At 40.9% G+C, this 13,656-nt stretch overlaps 1 protein-coding gene across 1 annotated transcript in view; it reads left to right on the top strand.

Annotated features, from left to right (window-relative positions):
• Nucleotides 1-13,656, top strand: part of col5a1 (procollagen, type V, alpha 1) — a 71,190-nt gene that overhangs the window by 32,284 nt on the left and 25,250 nt on the right. The window contains exons 5-24 of the mRNA XM_020613580.1: nt 1,341-1,472; nt 2,270-2,380; nt 2,487-2,828; nt 3,686-4,240; nt 4,365-4,421; nt 5,911-5,952; nt 6,536-6,598; nt 6,710-6,784; nt 8,559-8,651; nt 9,151-9,207; nt 9,321-9,374; nt 9,555-9,608; nt 9,770-9,823; nt 9,948-10,001; nt 10,123-10,176; nt 10,614-10,658; nt 11,343-11,396; nt 11,759-11,803; nt 12,490-12,543; nt 12,630-12,674. Coding sequence (XP_020469236.1) covers nt 1,341-1,472; nt 2,270-2,380; nt 2,487-2,828; nt 3,686-4,240; nt 4,365-4,421; nt 5,911-5,952; nt 6,536-6,598; nt 6,710-6,784; nt 8,559-8,651; nt 9,151-9,207; nt 9,321-9,374; nt 9,555-9,608; nt 9,770-9,823; nt 9,948-10,001; nt 10,123-10,176; nt 10,614-10,658; nt 11,343-11,396; nt 11,759-11,803; nt 12,490-12,543; nt 12,630-12,674 — 2,040 coding nt within the window. The remainder of the gene's footprint in view (nt 1-1,340; nt 1,473-2,269; nt 2,381-2,486; nt 2,829-3,685; nt 4,241-4,364; nt 4,422-5,910; nt 5,953-6,535; nt 6,599-6,709; nt 6,785-8,558; nt 8,652-9,150; nt 9,208-9,320; nt 9,375-9,554; nt 9,609-9,769; nt 9,824-9,947; nt 10,002-10,122; nt 10,177-10,613; nt 10,659-11,342; nt 11,397-11,758; nt 11,804-12,489; nt 12,544-12,629; nt 12,675-13,656) is intronic.

The raw sequence follows: 13,656 nt of genomic DNA, 5'->3' as shown, positions 1-13,656 counted from the left end.
TAAGACTGCAGTGTTTATGTATAAAGCCAGGAGCAATTTATTACCTGGTGGAATTCAAAAACTATTTAATGAAAGGGATGGGGGATACAATTTAAGGGGTCAGTTAAATTTAAAAATTCATGCTATACGTACAACCAAAAAAAGATTTTGTATTTCCATAAGTGGGGTAAAACTATGGAATAATTTAAGTGTGGACATAAAAAATAGTAATAGAATTGATGAGTTTAAACATAAATATAAAGGTATGTGTCAATCAAGATATATGCAAGAACAGGCTTAATGATTAATTAGATGGAACATTGTGGGTGTGGTGTATGAATGTTAACACTTTGTAATAATTCTTTAGTATATTATTTGTGTGGTGTAGTAGAGAATTATCTATGTAGAGATACTGCTTGCAAACCAATGATGGTAAGATGATGTCATGGGGTAGGACTGGATAAGTCTGACTTCTTCCTGCTCTATTCAAGCATGTACTAGGTATAAGCACATTGATATTGGATTAGCATTTGTTGGATATGTGTAAAATTATGTGTGTTGACATATCAACTGTTTTTACATGCTTGAAAGAATAAATAAATAAATAAATATGGCAAGCACACACACCCAGCTCCCCATGTAGTCTGGGGATCCTTCCGAGCCTTTATCTCTCTCTCTTGCTCTCTCTTGCTCTTGTTTTATCACTTTCCTCTGTTCTGTTTCTTTAGTTAGTTTCTGTCATCTTGCCTTAGGGTATGCACACTCTCCTTTGAGTCAAATGGTTCAGGTCAGCGCTCTGTAAGTGCACGTCTGCTCATGTTCTCCATAGTCCATTCGTCTTATAGATTCAGCTCGAGGGCAAAATCACTCATGTCCCATTTAGATCTGGGGCTGGGCTTGTGTGTTTCGTTTAAAATGATCCATGTTGTTAAAGCTGCACTCTCTCTGTGTGTGTGTGTGTGTGTGTGTGTGTGTGTGTGTTTGTGTCTTTGTCCGCAGCTACATGAAGTCAGTTGTTCCATGTTTTCTTGTAACTCCACACTGCTTTTTTCTCACACTCTTGTGCTTAACTCTGATGTGAAACGGCACTCTTGGACCCCAGACAAAGTTCTTCATCTTTTAGTCACTCTTAGATTCCCCTGGCTTGACCTAGTTTCAGTACAGCTTGTTCTGCATGTGATAATGCTGCACACAGATGTTCTCCCTCATCTTTATTTGCTTATATTCTTTCATTTTTCCCCATGGGACACTGAGTGTGAGACTTCCCTCTTTGTCACTGCAATTGTTTGCTTGTTTATGTGCATGTTTGGTGTGTAACTGTCCCGTGAGTCTCATGACTTCCTGTTTCTTATGGTTACCAGGGAGACATCCAGCAGCTAATGATTGTAGCAGACCATCGTGCTGCCTATGACTACTGTGAGCGCTACAGCCCCGACTGTGAAGTGCCAGTGCTCGACCAGCCCCAGAACCAGGACTCCAAAACTGATGACAATGTGAGTAACATGACCTTTCTTCTTGCCAGCTTTTAGTTTTTATCATTCCAGTATTTTCTTTGTAAATCGCAGTGTAGTTTTGTAAACACAAGGCTGCCTATTGCTAGAGGTGCAGTGTTTTTGGTGGATCTTTACAAACTGTATAATGCTGGGCACTGTAACCAGCAAGAGAACCATCGAGTGTTGTCAGGGCTGAGTTCGCTCAAGGAAATAAATTTTACTTAATTCGCCGTTGTATTCTGTATAATATTCAGATTGGAATCTGTGCTGAAAAGAGTCTCTAGGCTTATGCAAGAGAGCTGCAACTACTGAGAATAGCAGGGTTATCAAGCTCTGCAGTTAATAATGTTCAGGAATGATGTGGTGCCTGCCTAAGCCTGCTTCCCAGCACCATGAATACCAAGACACTGTGCACATGCTAGTTAAAGCTGTGTCAAAGAAATGTTGCGAGATGGACAGGAGGCCCTTCATCCTGACCTTTCCTTTGCCCTGGGGCCGCCCTGTACGCCTGAAGGATACACAAAGATGAGTCACTGATTCATTGAGAAAGCTATGGAAAAGCAATTTGTCATTAACATTCTGCAACAGGTTGCAACAGGGAGATAAAGTATGAGGTTTCCATGAGTAGAAGGCATTCCTCTGTGCTCCTGATCGATGGCCAGCCTCTTCCACATATATGAATCAGCCAGCACCAACAGAGTAGTAGATCATATTTGAAACTCATGTTTTAAATATTTGATTAGCTATTGTTTCTCCCTGAGTCACACTCTAATTCTCTGAGTAATGTTTCTCTACAGCAGCCCACAGAGGAGGACAACTACTACTATGAATATCCCTTCTATGATGACTTGGAAGGGAAGCCTCATAAATCAACCACTGACACTGAGACGACCACAGGAGATGTCAAAGTAGTCTACCGTTATATGTTTTGACCCAGATGGCCTAATCACGTAAATATAATCTTATTTTAAATGCACCAGAGTAACCAATAACATTATCCTGTGCGCCTTACAGGTGACAGATGAAGACAGTGTGGTGTCTGCAGCGAAGAAGGTTGTGAGGGGTGTTGAGGACAAAGTCCCCACTAGCTCACCTGGCAATGCCACCGATTATGTATACAACTATGGAGAGGAAAACGGCTATGACAGCAACTACTACGAGTACGACACCGAGCCCACAGCGGCACCTGATGGTGACACCTCTCGACGTGTTACCATCACTAGCACTGACTTCGGGAGTGAGCTGGATCTAGGAGCAGGAGGGAATATTGACTTGAGTACAGGGGCTGGAACTGAAAGGCGTGTCATCACCAGTGCAGGAGGACCTTCAGTAGTCATCTCCAACAATAAAACATCAGTAGGTTGACATTAATTACACTGACTTCCTCAATTAATTGGTGATGGCGTGACCTGTAGATTTAAAAGATTAAATTTTCACTGTTAAAACATATTTAATCTTATTCTTTACTTCATTACATACTCCAAGTGAGACCCATCTGCACTTATATGAATGTGTGAGATACTGTACATAAGCAGGGACCCTTTCCTTGTGTTAGAATCCACTCATCCACATGGGGCAAGTAAAGCCTGTTTGATACTAGATACATTTAAAAATGGCCACATACTGTAGTATTGTCCATTGTTAACTGTAGGCAGTAGTACTGAAACAGTCAGTCAGTCACTGAGTCTACTGAAGGAAGATGAATCTGCAACTGTGTGTCAATTAATTCCACTGTCTAAATTGTCTTACAGTATGTAATAGTGAGTTCACTAACTTTGGATTTGGGCTGTTGGTTGGGGAAAAACACATTTAAAGATGACACTTTGGGGCTTTAGGGTTTTGAAATGGGCATTTTTCAGGATTTCATGACATTTTAAATAATAATCCACAGGTTTATTGATACTGAAAATAATAATAAAATCAATTAGTTGCAGGGTTAGTATATTACATGTATATTTTAACAGGTCCAAAATGCAATGTTTTTTCTTTAGGTTATTTAGGTTATTAGTTTACATTGGAAGTTCTTCACTGGCAGTTGCCTGGAACTGATACAAACAGTCTTACAAATTTCACACTTTATGCTTTTGACCAATGCAAGGAACACCCCTTCAATTCCCGCTTGCATTTCTGTGTGCTCAACAGCCCTTTGAATGACTGATTCTCATCTAATCCAGTAAAATTGTATCTTTATAATTATATCTATGTTTTAATAGGTGGGAAGTTCATATGATGACTACGGCGGTGCATATGAATATGGTGACAACAACTATTATACCACTGATGGAGCTGGAGGCAGCAGCAGTACAGTTCACACTGATGGTGCTGGAGGCAGTAGTAGCAGCACTGTGCACATCAGCGGTGGCGGGGTTGGAGCCGGTGGCGGCAGCGACAGTACAGTCCACATAGGCGGTGGAGGTGGAGCTGGCGGCAGTAGCAGCGGTACACTTCACATTGGTGGTGGAGGAGGCAGCACCGGTAGTTCTACCATCACCACTGGAGGTGGGTCTGCTGGAGGAGGTTCTGTGTCTGTGGGAGGATCTTCTACTGCTGGAGGTGGATCGGCCAGCGCTGGTACTGGAGACAGGAGGTCCACCGAAACAGGTCTCGGTCTGGATAATGAGGGTGACTACACTGACCTAGACGGGTTCAAGGAGGAACAACTCACCGAGTATGGCGATTTAGAAAACTATGGAGACTATTCAGACCTGGATTACAATGACAAAGAAGGCAACGTGCTTCCTGCTCAGACCGATGAGTATTATGGACAGGTGAAAAATAACAGAAGGACATACTGCCAAAGACATGATCTTTGAAGATGAGAAGAATAGCATGATGATGGTGATCATCAGGAGATGAGCTGATTATGTTTGTGTCTGTGTGTTTGGTGTGTAGGTCGATGGTGCTCGTGGCGAGAAGGGACAGAAGGGAGAGCCTGCTGTTATTGAGCCTGTGAGTATCACTATTTTGAGCAACATATGTAGGCCACATGCACTTGTATGCATACAGGCATATCCATGGATGTTTATATCTGGGAGTATGTGTGATCCACATTTAAACACAACCCACCCCTTACTTTTGAATGAGAATCCTGAGGCCAAACAGGCCCTACTGGACTTTTTCATAGCATCCCTGGGAAAGTTCTGCCTCCTGGCTGGTGAGCAGGACCACAACATAAACATCTGAAGAAAGGCCATGCAGAGATTGTCAGTCAGTTCTAAACACAGTGTGGGTAGTGTGTAAACAAAGGAAAACAAAAGCAAAAACTGTAGGCTTTGTCTAAATACACATAAGTGTACATCAACCTCGTATATACAGGTACCACTGTGAAAATGAGGTTGACTCCTCTTGCAAAGATGCACAGATCAGACAGAAGGAGTTTATATTTCCAATATAAGTACAGCTGTTCCACTTCAAACAACTGTCAGTGAGCTTCACTAAGTATACATGCCTCTGACTGAGTGTCTTCATGTTTATACGTGAGAGCAGAAAAGAGTGTGTGTTTTACATCCATTTCCTAGATGATCGTTTTGTGTATGCGTGTTTGAGAGCAACCAGTCTGAGTACGCATCACCATCCAGTGTGTCTTGTAAACATGTAAAAAGCTGAGATACACTAGATGCTGTCATGCACTAACATGAGCGCACACCTTTTTAGGAGCGCATTCTGCCAGCAGAACACCGACTTCACCCGGGCGGTGTCAAGGATCAATTGCAGTTTGTTTGTTTAGTTTTTTTTTATAATGAAAACACTCAGAGGATGCAGCCTGGGGGCTGATAGGAAGAGCACACTGAGATCACATAATTTAGATAAGTTTGGAAAATGTGTGGGTTCCTGTCCTCATAACAAAGCAGCTTAAGTGTTACCACAAGAGCAAACAAGCCAAGCAGCTGCTCTGTGGACACAGAGCTGCAACGATGCATCTGTGGGTCAGATGCTGCTTCACACCAGCCTGAGATAGTTTGTTGTTTTTAGCCATAGTTTATATGGTAGAATTAATAAGTTAATTGAGTGAATAAATTGATTTTCAAAGCACACACATGGCTAAAACTATGTTGCATGCATGATCACCAGCGTAACCAACTTTAAGATTTGGTACATTTTATTGGAACCTCCCTTAACTCGTCTGAGAACACCTGAGGGCATCTTCGCCTTCGTGTCTCAGCGATCTTTCAACCTTCTGTTCTCCATGGTTTCATTTCAAGCATAACTGAAATGACAGGCAGGAATGTGCATTAAGACTTTAAGATGGAAAGTTGATATGTGCATGTGTTGGGAGATGTATTCATGTATGCTTATCCAAAGCTCTGCATTGATGGATACAGCATATGCCTGTGGGTTCATCTGTACACTGAGACTGGTGCACACAAACCTGTACTTGAAGAATGAGCCCGTGAGATATTTGTGGGGATCCAATGACTTCTGTGCTTATGTGTTTCAGGGAATGTTAGTGGAGGGTCCGTCTGGGCCTGAAGGGCCACCAGTAAGTCAGTCTATCTCAGATTCTGTCACTCTGAATCTTTTTCTCTTCCTCATTTATTTGCCCCTGTCTGTCCTCTTTTTCCCTCTATAACTCTGAGTCACTAGCATTTTTGTTTGTGATCTCTGTTAATAAATAAAGATGATAACAGTTGATGTCACTCATTCTTCTAGTCTGTTTATGTTGCAAAATGTAGGTTTTAGTACTTTGCTGTGAAAATCCTGAAAAGCCTGATTTCTAATGCAAAGGGAGTGGCCAAAAACAGTTCAGTTGAAAAGATGTGGACATACCCAGATGTTGGAGAATTTAATTGTTTATCTGGGAAGATTTTTTTCACACAGGCTTTTTCTTGACACTCTGCAGATGGAGTCTCACAGACGCCAGCCATTCAAGTGTTGAGCTATAGAGAAATGCAGAGTGGCTCAGAAAGCCGTCCCATATTGCCTCATGCATTCCTTTCTACCATGTGTGACTACTTTGCAAGATAAAGGCGAGAACTTTTAGCGGAGCAGATATGGCTGCAGATGACTGTGGTAAATTATGTATGAATACGTGTTAGTCAAATAAGATCTTTTGCTTAAAATAGGGTCTCCCCGGACCCCCAGGTGCTTCTGGCCCACCAGGCAGTCCTGGAGATCCTGGAGAGAGGGTGAGGATAAATTTGTACATGTCACTTTGATTTTCAAAGCTGTAGAAGTTCAGAAGATGATCACACCTGTTGCTGTGCATGTACTCATGTGTGTGTTGTTTTCTATCTAAGGGTCTTCCAGGTCGCCCTGGTCTTCCTGGTGCCGATGGTCTGCCAGGACCCACTGGCACTGTCCTTATGCTGCCTGTAAGTAAATTTCAGTGAGTGTGTGTGCATACATATAGTTGGTAAATATAATTTTCATATGAATATGTATCGGTCTGTATATAGATTCAGTTGTTTTATTTTTGTTTTGCTTTGTTTGTTTGTTTTAAAGACCAAAATAAACAAAACTGAAACTAAAACTGAAACTGCTAAAAATAACAAAATAGGAAGCACTGCATGCTTCTACCCCGATTAAAGTGCTAAAACATTTTCCCTGTTTAAAGCCAAGTATGATGAATCCTTATCTGTTTTATTAATAACTCTGACACGTGGTTTACAGCAGCATGAAAAGGGGTTCCTTTGAAAGAAGATTTTGGTGGTCCTGACCCTAACAAATGTTACAAACATTTTTAATGTACAGTAACTCTGTGCTCTAGCAGCCCCTTGTGGTGTGTTTAGTAAGTGAGCCAGCCCCCCCCTACTCTGTCACCTGTCATGCTTACTCAAACCTATACATTATAGGGCTGAATTTACCCTCAGATGTTTAACTTATTCCACATCCTTTAGCCCAAATTTAAGAGATCGTGTATTCTTCGAAGAAGTCATGTAGCTTTAGACAGGAAGCGTAGCAATGCTTCCCAAGAATCATCTCTTTGTAGCTTCAACTGCATCCGGTGATTCAACTGCAACACTAATGCACCCTTCCTAACAACGTCGTATGCTGCCTACGTTTCTTTTCCTCGTCTGTCACCACTGCTGTCGGACCTGATTAGTTGTACTGGTGTGAAGTTGTGGTTTCAGGGTCCGTGGACCTGTCTGGGTGAGCCATGTGGCACGCGCTCTGGACAGGAACTGGAGTTGTTCTGGTATATCCACTGGAAAAAAGCCTGACTTGAAACTTGATCCTTAAGCTCCAAGGCTAATGAGAAACATGCATTGTTGTTTCACCAGATGGTATTTTGGCACGTGGTGTTGAAACTGTGGAATCGACATAATGGGATTAAATGGCGATTTTTGCTTAAAGGTCCACTTGTGTTTATCCGCTAGTGATGGATCTTGTCGTTATTTTCTAGAGAAGATCTGCTGTATTGTGAGTTAGTGTTGCATGAAACAATAATGTATTTCCCATTGTTCTTAGCCTTGCTGATGAACATATTCATGTGGCAGACCATTTTGTTCAAGGTTTGATGATGATGATGTCAGTAAAGCCGTGAAACAGAAGTGTGAAAATGATGAAGACAAAAAGAATTAAAGACAAACCGATAAACTCACAGATGGGTGGACACAAACAGTGAAAATACTGTGATCTGGAGAAGAATGTTTGTGGTCGATGAGCTGCAGTAGAGCTGATGTTCTGAATCAACTGTTTTATTTTCCTTCTTGGTAACAGTGTTTCTGTGATGATGAAACTCTGCACAGTATTTCACTGTTTTGTTGATGAGCATTTGTAAACCAACTGGCAGTCAGCCTCCTGAGGACTGTGGAGTGTAACCCAAGCCAAGATCCCTGGCCCAAACAAATCTGACTTGCATCTCAAACCTGGATTTTTTCTTACGGTGCAATACCGACTCACCACCACCAGATGCCAGTAGATTTGGAAGCTCGTCATTTGCACAGGCAGCCTTTGAGGGACATTATATAAAAGAAATATAGACACTATTGTTGGAAATAGATGTCAATATTTAAACTAAAATATTAATTTTGCGGTGAGATAAATCAGTATTTTAATCATTCCCAATGTTTCTCTGTTTTTGATTTTTGTGCTGGAATAATTTCCACTGAGGTGAAGTCTCATAACCTGTGATTCCCTTCATAGTTTAGATTCAGTGCTGGAGGTGACTCTGGACAAAAGGGACCTGCTGTATCAGCACAGGAGGCCCAGATGCAAGCCATCATGCAGCAGGCCAGGGTAACAGTTCACACCGAAACACATCATCACACTGCACTAGTCAATAGTTTATCATATACCGTGTCATCCTCCTTTTCTCCAAATTAGTCTTGTCTGTTGTAATATGTCTTATTTTGTCTCTGTAATCTTATTTTTTTTGTCTAGCTAAACCTTTTTATGATACTTTGTATAATGTATTTTACATGAACTGTTTTAAATATTATTATTATTATTTTAACACGTGCTTTTTGTAACTATAGTGCTTTTCATGCATCATTGTTGAATTTTACGGCATGTTTCTCATAAACATGCATAATTCATGTACACATTCACACACAGAACACATGAGTAGACACAAAGATACCTGCAGTACACACACAAACACATACAAGTGGCTAAATATGCAATATTAATGATATATTAGCAAAATGTACAACATTTAAAAAATTTTTTTTGTCTTTTTTATATTCCTTTCTTTGTCTTGTTGTGTGATTGCTAATCTTTTCCTCCCTATGTTCAGCTGGCTATGCGCGGTCCTACAGGTCCAATGGGTTTGACTGGCAGACCCGGCCCTCTGGTATGCAGTGCAGTTTCCAATAAACAAAATGAACATACCAACAAACAGTCTGTAGCTGAGCTGAAAACTTGTAATGGTTTAGTGTTCATTCAGTGTTCTTTATTTCTGTTCAGGGTCCTCCTGGTGTCACAGGACTGAAGGGAGAGTCTGGAGAGGCAGGACCTCAGGTATGAGATGTTAAAAAAGTACATTTGATTTTTTTGTACATAACAGAAACAGCTAATCTATGCAAAACTTGCTTTTTTAGCCTTTGGAAGCAGAGTAATAGGAAACTTTTCTTGTTTTAGTTTTAGTATATTATGTCCTAGATAGTTTCAGAAAAAAATGCATTTGTGTTTTTGTTTCAGGGACCTCGTGGACCTATGGGATCCCCTGGACCTTCTGGAAAGCCTGGCAGACGGGTAAGAGTGACACGACCTAAGTTGTGAACAGTAACTTATACATCATACCTTCTGACAGTCAGACTATATGTAAGCCAGGTATGTTCTAGTCCTCACAGTGTGTCTGCAGGGATCCTACTTATCTTTTAACTATCTTGCAACTGCTTCTTTTTCCTTAACAGGGACGTCCTGGAGCCGATGGTGCCAGAGGCATGCCTGGACAGTCTGGACCTAAGGTACCTTGTCCATCATAGTCATCCCTTCCTAACGTTTTATGTCTTTGTTGCAACATATTTCATGAAATGTAGACTTCTGAAGCCCGGACAGGAGGAACTCAAACTGTTCATTTCTGTTCTTCAGGGAGACAGAGGGTTTGATGGTTTGGCTGGACTTCCTGGTGAAAAAGGACACAGAGTAAGTTGTTGTGTGGTTTTATAAAAGTGGGTTTTTTTTGTTTGCTTGTTTTTTGCATGTGCAAGTGAGTGCATTTGTTTTGATGTGCTCCACTGTTAAAGCTAAATGTTTGTTTTTACAGGGTGAACCTGGCCCCTCTGGGCCTCCTGGTGCTCCTGGAGAGGATGGAGAGAGGGTAAACATTTCACACATTTCTTTTTCTGCTATTTTTGTTTAGATAGAGGGGTAATAGAACAAAAGAAGTGTATGCTTGTGCCTGAGGTATCTTAACCTCTAACCAGTGAGAAATGACCCTTAAGTTGGACTTCTTCCTCTTACCAAACTCACCTTTGTGTCAGCATCTGAATTTTCCTGCCACTTGCTCTGCACGCCTCCCCTTTCTCACTCAATTTGCTCCTTAATAATTTTTGATCTCTGCACACCTTAATCTGCTTCTAATCTCCTTTCCATCCTCATTACCCGCAGCTGATACAACCTGATTCCATCCTCCCCTTCTTTTTCTTTGTGCCTTTTCATGATCTTCTGCTCCTCTGAACACACACACCCTCACTTTCTCCTCCATTATCATTCACTCTCTGTTCCACACTCTGATTGGATCTCTCTTTTTCGCAGGGAGATGATGGAGAGATTGGACCCAGAGGACTTCCTGGTGAACCAGTGAGTGATCACCTTCAGTCTTACCTGTAGACGTTATACTGTATGAGAGAGCTGAGGGCATCGTGTTGTCTTTATGTTAGTGAACAATCATCTGGTCTGATGATATCATATATCACCTGCAGACTGTAGACACTGTTGATATTCATATAAACTGAGATTTTTTAGCACAATATTGATTAAAAGACACCTCTGGACGTGAGCAATGTAGGCAGCTCACATCATAGCCTCCCACTCTCTCAGTCTTGAGAGGTAGGCAAGATGTTCCCCGCAGACAGGCAAAAGCCAGAGAAGGAGAAACCATCAGAAAGCCCTTAACCTTTCCTGCTATGAATTATGTTGTCCACCAGGGTGTGCTACATTGGTTTCCCATTGCCAGGACAATACCTCTTGTTAGGTAACTGTAGCTGTGAGGCAAAGCACAGCAAGTATTGTTTGATAGGCATAGCTGTGGGGAGTGAATGTGTAATAAAAAAGAGAGATATCTCAGCTTTCCCTCTCAGTCTGGCTGTGAGGTAGCTGTAGCAGTATGACTTCCCAAATGTCCTCAAGGACACCTGGGAAGTCGGGTTGTTTCCAGAAATATAATTTTGAAACTTGATTTAGCTGAATGTATTTAATAATTCAGCAATCCTTTCACAGGTGTGATATCATTCTCACTCTCATTTCCCTTCTTTTTTATCCTAGGGGCCTCGTGGTTTGCTGGGACCAAAAGGACCTCAGGGACCTCCCGGACCTCCTGTGAGTCCCTGATACCCTGCTCTCACCTTTTCATATAAACACTGTTCCTGTAGATTTATTATTTAGAGAGTGGAATTCATTTTTTACCATCTCGTAGGCAACAAAAACAAAACACTGCAAACAGTGCCCATAGGGAAATACAAAGCTCAATATATCTCAGAGAAAATGCAAGACTAGCACGTTATTGAGTACACGTCCTCTGCTGTAGACAAATGATTGTTGCAGAGTAAAACTTCAGTCTAATGATTATATTGTTTTAACAGACTTAATTTAACATGGTTTAAGTGTATTACAGATTGTTAGGTCTACGTATGTGTGTCCTTCATGTGCTAAATGTTATATATTCATCTCTTCTGCTATAGGGTGTTACTGGAGCAGATGGCCACCCTGGTCCAAAAGGAAACATTGTAAGTGAAGCTGGATGATTAAACTGCTAATATTCAAAATTAGACTCCTCATTTCCAAGATAAAATCAAAAACCACAACACACACACAACAGTGCATTCAGAGGATACTTAGCGGATAATGAAAAATAGACCGGATGTGTTTAGATCCATTTGAGCAGTCCACTAGTTGTATCATTCCAGGTCAATTTCTGGCCGTGCTTGGCTATAATGAGAGAACACCTGGCTAGAGTAGCTTGTCTATTCTTTTGTTCCATCAAGGTAGGGATGGAAGATCAGCTGCTTTCCCACACTCCTGGAGCAGGGAAACATAATTGATTGCCGGTTATCTGAGATGGAAGGTGTTTTGTGTTTCTGGTCCAGCAGTTTCTTTCATTAGGAAAGTAGATGAGAATGTGCGCTGTGTTTGTGTGCGTTTGTGTCTTCTACCTTGAGCCAATGCAAGATATTATGTAGTTTATCTAAAAGTTATGGCTGTTTAGGTACAGCATAAGAGTGTAATAATGCAGTGCTGCACTGTTGGACAGCTTCTAATTTAGTAAACCTGTTTAAAGCAACATCTCTTTTTTTAATGGACCATATGAAGCAATAAATCATTACCTTCACACAGGATGTTTTATTCAAGTACATAAAGTAATCGGTCTTTGTATTTATAATGATATTTCTAAAAATAACCAAATTATTTTCAGGGTCCGCAAGGAGAGCCAGGACCTCCTGGACAGCAAGGCAATCCAGGTGCCCAGGTCAGCAGTGAACAGGTTGTCTGACATTAGATTTTTCTCTTCTCCATCAAATACAATGTTCTTAGCATTTTGTATCCTCTCCACAGGGTCTCCCAGGACCTCAGGGAGCCATTGGACCTCCAGGAGAGAAGGTAGAATATCACATGATCTCTGAATACCTAGTATAATATGTTGTGAAGCATGCAACTAAACAGCGCTAAACATACCGCCAGGTTTATAAGATGTTAATCAGCACAGGCTCAAAATCTATAAAACTGCAGAAGATTAGCTCATTCATTTACATGAGCTGAACGCCAAGTTGCTCATTCAGTTCCAAATGCTTATCACACTATTATGCAAACACATCCCCATCACCAGCTCAGGACCAAAAAGTGCTTAGTAGACAGTACTGACAGATTTTTAATCCTGATACATCTTAATCCAATTTTAGCTAAATCACATTTGCCAGCTTATGTGGCGCTTTAAATATTAAACATTTAGAATTTGAGAAGGAATAATGTAGGTATTTTGTTTCCTCTCATTACAAATTACATGGCTATGGTATTTGATTAAGTGTAATAGAGTGAAATAACAAATAAATGCAAGATCATTTATTTGAAAATGTAATCAGTAGCTCAGGTTGATCATCAATCATAAAAATACAGACATGTCTGGATGATGAATTGAATATAAGCAGTCTTGATGTTAACACATCACTAAACTTTTGCCAACTGCACACTTAAATGTATACTTTTGGGGACAGATTAAATGGATTGACACACTATTTTGTACAGGCATTTTCATCCCCAAGTGATGAGTCCTTATGCCTTTGGCGACCCACCAGCTTTGCCTTTATTGCTACTGTGATGTTGTCATGGAAATGACTCAGTGGATATCGGATGGATTGTCGTTAACTTTGATCACTGGTCATACCTGTCCCCATACCCTGACTTTTAATTTATCACCATTACTGGGACAAAATTTTAATTCATTCGTTACTTTGGTTTGTGATTAAATACTTGCAAAATACTGTTTTCATCTGCCTCAGCTGTATGTTTTATTTATTTCTGATTAGGAAATATTAGCATGCTAACACGCTATACTAAGACCGGCAGGATGTTAAACATACCTGCT

This window comes from Monopterus albus, unplaced genomic scaffold (assembly GCF_001952655.1).
Source record: "Monopterus albus unplaced genomic scaffold, M_albus_1.0 scaffold135.1, whole genome shotgun sequence".
Classification (NCBI taxonomy): Eukaryota; Metazoa; Chordata; class Actinopteri; order Synbranchiformes; family Synbranchidae; genus Monopterus; species Monopterus albus.
Note: the sequence above shows the minus strand (reverse complement) of the source record. Positions and strands in the feature narration are given on the sequence as shown.